This window comes from Tympanuchus pallidicinctus, unplaced genomic scaffold, assembly GCF_026119805.1.
Source record: "Tympanuchus pallidicinctus isolate F22 unplaced genomic scaffold, pur_lepc_1.0 scaffold1, whole genome shotgun sequence".
Lineage (NCBI taxonomy): Eukaryota > Metazoa > Chordata > Aves > Galliformes > Phasianidae > Tympanuchus > Tympanuchus pallidicinctus.
In genome coordinates this window covers 72,651,342-72,664,405 of record NW_026294618.1, presented here as the reverse complement: position 1 = coordinate 72,664,405, position 13,064 = coordinate 72,651,342, and the positions used below count along the sequence as shown (strand labels likewise).

The window sequence follows — 13,064 nt, the reverse complement described above, 5'->3', positions numbered from 1 at the left end:
ATACCACTAGATGGCTCTACATATTTAATTACAGTATGGATTTCGGCTAATGAAAGGGGATACTTTTGACATGATGTACTACAGAAGATGCTCATAATCTGTAAAACTTAAATCTCCCAAAGAAGTATAAAACCTATCACTGAATGCAATTCCAGTCTTTGCTTGAGTACACTGTTCTGCAGGTCCTTTCCTCCTGGAATATTGCAACAGGATTGATGACACCTTTCAGATGCAAGGACTGCAAATTCGTTCTTTTCATTTTATTAGTAACCATATGTACTGAGGTAGCTCAAGGATCCTCTTCATGGTTTCAAAAAAAAAAAAAGAAAAAAGATTTTCTAGCCCAATCATTCCTGCGGAAAGACAGGAACATTTGGTTCACATAGCTGCAAATAAGTTAAGGAGATTGATATTGCTCAGTAGAATGTGGAGAAGACTGTGGGAAAAGAGTATGCTTTCTTTGTCATCCTCTATCAAGCTTTGTAAGAGTCAACCACCTCCTGCACCAGCCAGCTCAACTTCTCAGAGCAATGCAGAAGTTACGCTCTCCCTCCTGAAAGATCTTTCTCTTAGCAAAAGAGGAGTGGGAAAAATTAAGACAATGTTGCAGCCTTACACTCTCCAGACTAAACACAAGCTGATTTAATGGACATGGCATCTTGCCACCAAGGCAATACACTCTGCAAGTCAACAGATTATGTTCAGCAATCGCACCCTGTTACGCATTCACGGTAATAGTAATAGCTTGTACTTAAAAATGTAATTTAATATCAACCTCTCATAAAAGCGGAGAATTAGATAATATATGTATTTTGGAAGGGGAAAAAAAAAAGGCAGGTTCCCGATATGCATTTTTGATGAGTTAGATCTTCTGCAGAAAGTATTTACTGAAGATCTATGGTCCAAATAGGTCCAAATTTAACAATGGAATTATAAAAAGCATGAAAAAAAGAACCACTGATTCAGCAACATATTGACAGGATAATGTTTCATCTATTTCTCAAATTTTTCACACTGCTGAGATTACAAAGATGTAAATTTCAGTTTTGATTTTATTAATCTGTACTTCCATATCTCCAAGACAATTTTAGAATACAGTTTCTGAGGGATAATACCTAATATACAAATGCTACCATTTCCTTTCCACGTGTATAGCATTCCAGAATGACTACAGAATTTCAAGAATATCCTTCTGACATAATCCTTCCTGTGACTTGATCTCAGCAAGATAGAAAAGTTTTTAAAAGGCAAAACTGTAGATTGTCTGTCCTATTTGCACTTTATTGTTGCACTGTATGTTGTCTGTTGAACTATTTTACTTAAGGTTTAATATTCTGCAGTAATGGAAGTGAATATTGTGCATTTGTTTCTTAAATTATTATTAAGTTTGTATTTATTTTTCTTACCAGGACATCTCTGCCTCAGTCTATATCTGCTGAAAATACTGACCTGGTTATCAATGGTATATTTTAACTACGCTGCACTTCACTGGTGCAAATTCAAACAAAACATCGCTAAGAAGTGATTTAAAGTTTATTTAGAGTCTATTCAATTTTGAAGACTTAAGAAAATCATGAGAGCTTAAATGCTGTATAGACTATCCAATTCTATAGATTTTCAGTTTGAAATAAATAAAATTTGGTTTATACAGATATCATGGAAATTTTCATGTTTTAGATTTAGGTGTTTAAATAGAGGATTGTACGCTAACTGCAGAATTCTTTACTACTTGAACTGCAGAAACAAAAAATTAATGTCCATTAATCTCACGTATGATCTTCTAATTCTGCCTTGAAAGAGAAAAGCTAGTACTAACAAAAAAGGATTTTGTTAAAAACTTGATTTTGGACTGGACACTTCAAGTATTTATGCTCATATTTAACACATTATTTTCCTGGCATAAGATCATATATTGAGATGGCATACATGCTTCCTTGATTTTTTGTATTCTATGGCATTCAGAATTCTAATTTCATTTACTTATCCTTTGATTCCTCTTAGAAGTCAAAAATACATTAAAAAAAAAAAAAAAAAAGCCACCCGTGAATAAAAGTGAATTACTGAAATACAAAGAAATCATACCACTTTGGAGGCACTAAAAATGTTTAGATTGTTCCACTGGGCCAAGAAATCAAGTACCAAAGTAGAACAACAAAATTACTCACCATGATCTTGGTCAGGAGCTTCCAGGTTGTACCCATAGCCTAGAAGGGTGCGGACTGCTTCCCGAAGGCTGTCTTTGTTTGACTTCTTTGTTCGATCATCCAAAAGGGCATAAGGTACAAGGCGAGGATTTCGTCGATTTTTCACATCCTGCATAAGTACAAAAAATCAATTCAATTCCAGGAACTGTACCTTCTCATATATATAAAATTGTACTACAGCAGTAGTATAAAAATCACTATTTATACCAACTGCCATCATGATATTTATATACAGTAAGGACACTAAGAAGTTGCAATGGCCTAGAAATTAGTAACAACTGTGAATTTACTCAAAAACCAAATAATACAAATATGAAGGAAATGGCTTATGCTGCTTTCCATTAAAGAAATTGCTTAGAGGAAAACAAACGAAAACAAGAACATGGAGAAATGCAAAGATTGCAGTGAGCGAAAAGCCGAACAAATTATCTTTTATTCACTATTTAAGAAGCAGCTACCACAAGTCAGTACCTCATTAAAGCTCAGAGAGAAAGTATTAGCACAAATATATAGGGTTTGGTTTTGATTATAGAACAAAACAAGATATAAAACAAAAAAACAAAAAAAGATAAACAAGATATAAACAAAATAAAATCTAAACTTTTAAAATATAAACATACACAATACTATTTAATAAACAATAAAACAGAAAATAAACTCATGCCTTTGTATGTTATTATTTTCTTTTCCAAAATAAAGGTTCTTATAAGGATATGATTAATGTTTTCATGTTCTGGAGAACTTTTATAATAGGTAATTAACAAACTAACCTCCAACTGAAATTACTATACTAGTAAAATTTGAAATTTGCATTTTAGGTTTGTTAACTAACAGGGATTAGGTTTTCCTCAGTTCAAAATTATTCTATTTGAAAACACTGTTCTACTATCTTCTATCAGGGGGCTGTTCTACTATCTTCTATCTACTGTTCTTCTATCAGGGGGCTGGAGCACCTCCCCTATCACGACAGGCTGGGGGAGTTGGGCTTGTTCAGCCTGGAGAAGAGAAGGCTGCGGGGTGTCCTCATTGCAGCCTATCAATACCTGAAGGGAACCTACACCCAGGAGGGGAGTAAACTCTTCAAAAGGGCTGACAACAGCAGGACTAGGGGGAAATGGATCCAAGTTGAAGGAGGGAAGATTTAGGTTGGATGTTAAGGGGAAGTTCTTTACAAGGAGAGTGGTTAGACCCTGGAACGGGCTGCCCAGGGAGGTTGTGGATGCCCCATCCTTGGACGTGTTCAAGGCCAGGTTGGACGGGGTCCTGGGCAACCTGATCTGAATGTGTACGTTTGGTGGCCCCGCTAGGCAGGGGGGTTGGAACTACATGATCCTTGAGGTCCCTTCCAACCCGGGTGATTCTGTGATTGGATAGACACTACTTGTGTGCTGAAAAGCAAACAAGAAGATAGTGTCTTTAGCAATGTATTATTTCTAAGCACTATGCCATACCAGTTCTAGTTATATTTAATGGGATTAAAAATGTCAGGGTGAACAGATAAATAATTTAAGGGGACTTCTTCCCATGCTCATTCAAAACAGTTTTAAGTTGACATTCCCCTTTTTCCAATATTTCATTTGGTAGATCTGGAAAAGGGATGCTTACAAAACAGAAATGACCAAAAGGTGTTCATGTAAATGTTGTAAGCAATTCTTACTTCCCATGAACATTGGAGGTGTAGCACCATGGTTTTAATTATTGGTCTCGGAAAGGTTATAAAAGAAAAAATAAGTTTCCTCTGAAGCACTCTGCTCAAAAAGGCATTATGAAAAACTTTCTTTAAGAATATGAATCAGAAATAACTAGAAGAACATTTATAACACTTCTTATCTATGATATAGAATGCAATTAGAATAATGACCTGGTAGTTACCATAACGATAATTAATTCACTTTAACATATGGGCAATCAGCAGATAACAATGTATGACAACAAAACATAGCACCAGCTCCTTCAAAATGCATAAGCACAAACTTATAGTAAGCAAAAAGAAAGCAGGAAGAAATCACAAATATTAAACACACTCAATTTTATAAATTCTCTTCTTTACATCTAAGCTTATATAACATTGTGATCTTTTTCAACAATTCACAACTCTGGCAGCTTCTTGAAGTATGAATATTAGTAGGGATTGTTCTTTTAATAATTTTCCTCTTTATTTTCTATTTAAATTTTGTACATCTATATGTTGAATGTTATATTTACCATTGAACTAAGAACTGTTATACTCATCATAATCTTTGGTACTTATGATCTTCTGAACTCCTGTAGATTAAGTGCAGCAAATGAAGAGAATGGATCCTACACAGTGATTGAGCGTTTTACGGTAACAATGAAGTCATCAAGAAAGCTCATTAACTAAAAGTGATGGATTTTTTCAGTACACTGGCAACACGTACATAGACTTAAAACTGCCAGGTAATGAATGCTGATGCAAAATGTTTCACAGAGGAAACACACTGGGAAGTGCAGAACTTCATTCATTTAATAACTGAATATGAGTACATGATGTGTAGATGACTAATTTAGGGCAAACTGCAGCTCGCAAAGACAGATGTCATGTTAAAGACAAACAGTGGCAGAGTCCATACAGTCCAGATCATCAGAATAAAAGGTGCAAAAAGACACAAAAACATATAAAATGTGCCTGTCAAAGACAAAGTTAAGAAAACATTGAAAAATAAAAACATGGATTAGGAAGAGTTTGGGGGAAAAAAAAAGACCATAATTTTATGAGATTGTTATTTTCATGACTCAAAGAATTAGAGCTGTATAGGTAAATATTCTGTGTGGTACTTAAATGATTTTGTTCCTTTAACGACACCTGTTAAATTACAAGAATAAGCTTAATGCATTTCACCACATATTCAAGTGAGAGACAGATATGTAGTTACTTTCCAAGCTTTGTTTGCACCATTAGAAGCCCTCACTTCATAGTAGCAATTTGCTATCATGTCTGCGGATCTTGCACTACCTTAAAGATTTTTGAGCAACTGCAACAATAACTGCTACTGGTGAACTTGTCAGCAGCCTGTCAGAAATGCAGCTCAGTAAGCCAGTGTGTGGATGTGAGGTATATACACTGTAAACTGGATCATTTATGTACATCATACACTTCTTATCTGCCTATACAGTGGTCTGCTTCTCTGCGTTTATCAAGACAGTTCACCTTTAACCATAAACCCTGAAATAATAACTTTAAAAAAAATAAAACTTCATAGGAGAAAAAGGAGAAAAATAATTAAATCTTGGTACTTATTAAGTCATTTCAAGCCTCAGTGTTATTAGAACTCAAAAGCACTATAAAGTCCTCACAAAACCACATCCATGCCAATGCTAAAAAAAAAATAATAAATACCCTAAATGTATCTACCCAAAGAAGAAATTGTGTTACTAAACTTGCATTCTAGGAGCTCAGCTCTGTTCTTAGAAGTGTATGTATCCTTGCAAGTAGAACAGCTTCTATCACCCTCACTGAGGACTGTACCCATACAGAATGCCTGGGAGGATGTGCCCTTATTATAAACGGGAAGAACTAATGCCTCATTATAAATAATGTAAAATTTGAAAATGATGTAACAAATAGTTTTTGAAAAGACACCTCTTCAGGTACTTTCAATGACAAAACAAGAGACATGCTTCGAACTTGCAATTTTTCCCCAAACATCTATTTCTTCTAGCAAAAACGCACTTCTCTTAGTTGCAGAACAAGATATCCTGGGAAGACCAACTCCAAATCAAACAGTGAACTCACATGTCTTCTAGAGAAATCTAAAGAAAGTAATATCCTGACTTAAAAAGAATGATCTTTTACATTGCAATTTGCATCAAAGAGGAAACTGAGTTGACAACATCATCCTGATTAATTGCCCCAGGACAAGGATAACATTTTTAAGCAGCTTCACACAGTGGGAAGAATTTTTTAGGTTGCTAATTTTTACAACCAATTGTTAAAGTCAGAATTTTTAGATATGACCCCCCCCAAATCAGTGTGGGGACTTAAAAATCATATATTCAGGAAGTGGGAGAGGACAGCTTTAAATTTGTTTTTATTTGTTTTCTGATCTCTGAGCTTTTCTCTTTTCTTTCCCTTTCTGCTTTACTTTTATAAATGTTGAGTTGCTCCTGTATACCCAATAGCAGTCTTATAAAAGTCAATACATACTGTAAGCTCACGAATAAATCTACATGAGTTCTGAATGTTTTCCATACGACTACGAAGATTTATATATTCGTATTTATGACTATAAGAAGTTACACATGCATCTTTTTATTCTTTAATGCTGTTTTTCAATCAGCCTGTTATGGAAAATGCCTTATCAATGAAATAAATTAGGTAGTCAGAGAATTACAATAAGAAGAAGTAATGTCAAAATCCATACAGCTACTCTGTCCTACTGAAAAACGCTTCTTTGTGATCATTGTCACCATAGTTGTCAGTACAGTGCTGGGAACAGGATTTATTAGTTAACTTGCACTCCCTCTGCTGTCTGGCTCTGCAGCAGCAGAACAAAAACACTGCACAGTGTAGCACAAATGGCAGCTATCACTTGCAAATAAAAAAATTCCTGACAGGTAGTGGTGGATTCAGAGGAAGACAGTGTGTGGAACTTGGAAGGCATTTTCCCCTAAGATTTATATAACAGAAAAAAGTGAGTTAAATATGAACTACTTGACAGTATCTCTTTATTTTTCATATTTTATAATCCCCAAATCACAACAGACTCATGATGGAACAGACCTACTAGAACATCTAATCCATATAACGTATTTTCCAGTGATTTCTCCATCTACTTTCAAACTTCTGTAAGTTTCTTTTCCTTAGAAAACTGCTTCACAGCCCTGTGTGATCAGTTTATAGTATTATACAGCATAGCATCGTGTTATTTTATTACAGTACTGTAACACATCACAGTAATTTTATGGGATGACCAAGATGTAGCCCTTAAATAAACCCTTGCTGGAGACAAGGAAAAGCACAGAGCAGTGTTGACAGCAGCTAGCATGTTGTATGTACATCAACTGAAAGAGAAACATATTTGCACTGCTCCCCGAAAGAGGCAGTTTGCTATTTTGCTCTTCATTTTTGACTTCTAATGAATGATATAAATGACATTTGATATCTGGACACTGTATGCACTTCTGGAATTCAGTTCTCTGTCATTTCTGTAGAAGAAAACAAACTTCACTACTTGAAAAGAGAAAAAGAATTAAAAGCAAATCAGCAAAAATACCCCCTTCCACAGAACACAATATTAGTAGTTTTCAAGGACATCATCTACCTGCTTACTCATACATAAGACTACTGTAATTTATCTTCCAAGCATAGGGGAGTGGAGTATGCTGTTAATCTTGCTAATCTGTTTCCTAAAGTTCACAAACATGCCTAAGATCCTTTTGCTTTTAACAACCAGTTGGAACTGTAACTATGACACAGCTCACAACACCACTGCAGAAAATGCTCACCAGCAGCGCCCCCTTCAACACGCAAAAGTCTTCAGTTTGAATGCGTCAGATCCAAAATAAATTAGGTTATTCAAAACAGAAGTATGCAAGATTGTAAAACTGTAACCCCAATTAATCAGCTTTCCAACCCTAAATGAGATAATGTTCACAGGCTGTTAACCTTCTAATTTTTAAAATTATTTGGGTTCTTCTTTGAATGCCTGTAACTGTCTTTGTTCTGATAGGGTAGAACTGTTCAATATTGATCATATATAGCTACGCCCAGTAAAGAATTAGAGCAGAAGGATTTCTTTTAGTTTCTTTTAGAGCGTGACCTGGTTGTTAAAAAAATTACAGGAGGCATGGTGTAAATTACTAAGTGCATTTCTAATGTATCAAACATACTTATTTTGAGCATTTGGAGAAGGGCAGATTCTCTTTCTAGAAGCAAATTGAGCAGTGCCTCCATAAACACAGGATTAACACAATGGGATCAATATGAATTAATGTGCTCTAACTAGCTGACAACAGAGGAGAAAATTGTCACTTTAAACACTTCTCACTACTAATATTCTATCAAGAATTCTAACAGCACTTCAAAGAGTCACCTTGCCTTTTTTAAAGATGCAGAAATAGGAATGAATTTAATCCTATTTTAAGCAGAAGAGTTGTACAACAACCAAAAACTCTTCAATATCTGTATAGTAGAGAATATTACACACATTCCAGTCTGCAAAGACAAACACTGGCTCATTGTCTGCCTAAACACAAATACAGAACATGGACAATGCTGAAATGTCTTGTGGCATATATTTTGTCACATAAATGTACTTTTATGTCAGTATAGGTAGTTTTGTCAGTATGCTGCAACTGTGATCAGTTGAAGCAAGTACCTTAAAATATATAAAATCAGATTTCTTTTATGGAAAAGCTTTGCAAACAGAATCTGTCAAAATGTTAAAATGTTTTCTGTCTCAGAAAGTCTCAAGTGTGCTGAATCGAAATGCATAAATAGAATTTTTGACAAAAGTAAAACAGTGTATGTGGGTGGGAAACAGTTTACCTGTAAAAGAGTGTTTTCATTTTTGGTGAAAATATGGCCAGTGCAAATCCAGGAAACCTCTTTTTTTTTTTTCCCCCAGTAGGGTGTATTTCACTGTGATATGCTGCCACATACTTATAAGCAGAAGAAATAATACCTCTCCCTATATAAAACTCAAAAATAATCACAAGAAGAATATAAAATATGACTTCTAAGGGAAAACTGATATAGCAGCTATCTCAAAAAACAATAAATTAGTCTCACTAAAAATATGGTTTTTAAAGGAAAACAAAGACTGTGTTTTGTTGTTAACAATCCATCATGCTAAATTTTTATTCCATCCCCTTAAAACACATTCTAATATCTACCAAATAGTTCTCCTACTCACTGAAACAAGAGAAGTAAAGGACTGGGACTTGAAGACTGATTTATCTGTTTTCAGTTAAACGTAGCTTTTGCCAGAAATATGTCAGCAAAGTGATTACCAGAAGTTTACATTCTGCTTTTGCTGGATAAGCAAAAACATTCAAATTCCAGGATTGCTAACAATTATTTAAATGATCCCCCTACTGAAAGTCAATATTGTCTTTTCAGAAATCACACTGCGTATTAACTTCCTGCATGCAATTTTCTCACCATGAGGTATAGATAGAATACAAGAATACATGACCAATTTTTCTTTGTTTGTTCTGCTAATAAAATTCTCATATTGCTAGAAAATTTAGCAGGATTGTTTAAGTAAATATATTTTCTCTTTTGACTGACAGACTAGCATTCATTAGTTGTTTCTTTCTGCTTTTAAGTACCCATTCCTCCCATTTAACAGTAAAATATCTCAATAGATGAGTGATTTTTCAAGTAACTGAAAATGGCACTGACCTGCTGGATACCATAGGTCCAGCCTTGCCTGATTCGGTCTCTTGCCCATACATTGTGAGCATTCTCCGCTAGTTTATCCACCATAGCTTCTTGAGAGGGGGTCAGTTTGATGAAGCTCAGATCCATGGGAGCAGGCTTATATCCACTCAACAACTGGTAGCTGTCAAAAACAGGGAACTTGAAGTTATTTTGCAGTAAATAAAAGTAAATAGAAACTGCAAAAGTAAAGAAGCTATATGCGTGCAACACATCAATAAAAATAATTTGTCTTCTAATGTAAATAATAATACTGTACTGACATTTGTTATTTTTTCTTTAAGGTAATTGTATCTTGATGGGACGAAGTAAATGCAGAAACAATGAAAGCTACACAAAATGATTTGCACTAAAAATGTTTTTGAAGTATTTTAGTACTTTCTCACATTAAAGGAGTAGATTCAGATGTTACATATCTATATACTTATATGAACATTAATTTATTTCCTCTGAACTCTTGTTAATAATTATTGCAGTCTGAAAACCTCCTACTGATGGAAGAAAATATTCTCTATTACATAAGAAGATGTAAAACAGAATAGGTTAAATAGATTACTCAAGATTACATGAAGCCTCTTTATTGTACATTTTGTTTTATAATATCTCAATCCTTACATAACCTTTAAATCTTAGAAGCAAATATTTAAAACTGATGCGTGACTTGAGGAGTTTCCTCACTACATTTAGCTGTACTAAGAATGAAGTGTTGTTCGCATTTGTGAAGTTGTTCCCACAGATTTAGTTATCTCCCACTCTGCTTACAACCAGGTTTTCTTCAGTAAAGGACACAACGCACAGACCAATTGCATGCAGCAAATAAACCAAACTTAAAGCCAAAATCTATGACACTTCAGCTGCAGGATTTATCAAATACCTCTAGCCCAAAAACCTTCAAAGCAGAGTTTTCTGAATGAGGGACACTTGCCCAGGATTCAAAAGTTTTTTCAATCTTTTAACAAGAATGCTTAGACGTGTTAAAATAATAGTGACAGTAATAATAATACTGGCAACAAAACCAGAAATTTTTTAGTCTGATCAGCAGTTGAGTTCTGCCCTCATTCAAATAAAAAAAATAAGAGAGAGAGAGAGAGAGAAAGAGAGAGAGAGACAGACAGACAGACAGATCTGGTTGCAAATCTTTGATTCTTTGCAGTCAAGTTATTATGATGGCCCAGTACAGTCATTCCAAGACTTTCAAATGGTTGCTTTAAAAATTACAGTATGGCAAAATATATTGACAAGTTTGCTGTAAATATCAAATGAAAAGTTGCTGCACTAGACTCTATAAATAAAGAACCTGGTAATAATAAATAGAATGCCAGACATCTCAACAAAATCACAGAAAACCTGAACTTTGTCTACACATCAGATTGTAAGTATCTAAAAGGAAAAATACAAGCATAGGTACATATAAATTTCTAATCACCTATAAATGCATACATATATACCCAATTATCTACAAAAATAGCTACACAAAATCAAACCCAATTTGCTATAGTCATAGTGCTTAACAAAAAAAATGCAGTTAAATTTCAACTTACTTCTTTGGAAGTTTCATTTTTTTCACTTTTTCTTCAGCACGTTCATCAGCAATTCCAACATGGCAGCCTAACGCCAGCAGGGTTCTAGAACACAAGAATCACAGACAAATTACTGCCAATGTTTCTATATCCAGAGTTGCCAGGTATGTAAACGACACCATACAACAAATAAATGAGACCTACAGAACGACAAAATAACATGGAAAAATCAACACCATCCATTTGTATAGGTAATATCCTTTATGGTGGTAAGAAAATGCCACAAGGTGTTCTCAAACATTTTAGTAAAAATATGAGATTATTTCAACATGTAAACATCATATAGTCTGCCATCTTTACAAGGCTGCAGTTAAAAGATTCCCTGTCCTTCAAATACATATTTCTGCTTTACATAGCTATTCCTATGGTTTATATATGTATTATATTGTTGCAAATCAAAACTTTTTTATGTTACATTACTTACTCCTAAGCTGATGAAAAGAGAAAAGACAGGAAACGTCAATTGTTATTCTTGGAATGTATCTTCAGAAAGAGATGATGTTATTCTAGGATTTTAATTGGATCTGGTTTTCGTTAGGTCACACAATTAAAAAAAAGACCTGACAGCAAAATACACTCCAAGCATTACAGCTAAACAGCCATCATAATACTTAATATGGATATCTTTCACTTCAAAGAAAAAGGTTTAAGATAGATTCAATGTGCTATGTAGTACAGAAGTAAATACGCTGTAAAAAGGTGCAAGATTTCAATACAACTATTAACATCCTACTAAAATTTTCTAGAATTCCAGCTGCAGAGCTTCATGAAACTCACACATCTAACTGCTCATCCCATAATGCATATTACTGTTCTATGGCAATATACACAGAGACAGAAATAGCTCACTGTTAGTCATGTCCAAAAATAAATTGTCATGGTGTTCTTACACTGATGAGAAGCTGAACTCCACCACACCATTCTCTCTCTGCCTCCTCAAAAGACAAAAAGTGTTCAAGGGTTGAAATAAAGATGGGGAGATTACTCATCAATTACTATCATGGGTAAAACAGAACTCAGCGTAGAGAGACTTAGTACCTGTGACTAACAGACTAAAAGCAAACTAAAAACAACTTCTTCCTACATCCATCTTCTCCCTCCTCCTTCTGAGCAGTACAGGAGAAAGGAGAATGGAGGTTGTGGTCTGTTCATAATACTTCGTCATCTGCTACACCTTCACAATTACTCTTTTCCCCTGCTCCAGTGTGAGCTTCCTCCCATCAGATGCTGGTATTCCCAAACTGATCCTACGTGGGCTTTCCACAGACAGCAGCTCTTCAAGAACTGTTCCAATATGGGGTTCACACCACAGTAGTCCATCCTTCACAATTTTTCCCAGTATCCAACTTAACCCTCCCCTGATGCAACTTGAAACTTTTTCCTTCCATTTGATTGCTTGATGCATTTGGGAAGAGACTGACTTTCACCACATTATAACCTTCTTCGGAGGTAGTTGTAGCAAGTGATCTGGTCTCCTCTGAATCTACTTTTCTCTAGGCTGAACGACTCCAGTTCCCTCACTCACTCTTGCTAAGTCCTTTGACCCTGATCTTTCACAGCTTCACAGCCCTTATTTAGACACACTGCAGGACTTCAATGTCTTTCCTGCAGGGAGGAGCCCAAAACTATACACAGTATTCAAGCTGCAGCCTCACAAGAGATCAGTACAGGAAAACCACCTCTTCCTTAGACCTGCTGTACATACTATTTCTGACACAAGCCAGGCCACTGTTAGCTCCATGTGGTGCCCAGTGGCTGCAGAGGGACAGCTTCATCCTCCATAGGCTTATGCTGGGCTGCAGGGAACTTCTGCTCAGTGCCTGGAGCAACTCCTGCAGCAGTTGCCTTGGTGTATGAAGAGCTATTTCTCTCATATTT

At 35.3% G+C, this 13,064-nt stretch overlaps 1 protein-coding gene across 6 annotated transcripts in view; it reads right to left on the bottom strand.

Moving 5' to 3' along the window:
* The window catches only part of RYR2 (ryanodine receptor 2), a 341,086-nt gene that overhangs the window by 140,253 nt on the left and 187,769 nt on the right, over nt 1-13,064 (bottom strand). For all 6 annotated transcript variants that reach the window (XM_052696134.1, XM_052696150.1, XM_052696179.1 and 3 more), the window contains 3 exons: nt 11,148-11,231; nt 9,571-9,730; nt 2,166-2,313 (listed from right to left, as the gene is read on the bottom strand). In XM_052696134.1, the coding sequence (XP_052552094.1) occupies nt 2,166-2,313; nt 9,571-9,730; nt 11,148-11,231 (392 nt within the window). The remainder of the gene's footprint in view (nt 1-2,165; nt 2,314-9,570; nt 9,731-11,147; nt 11,232-13,064) is intronic.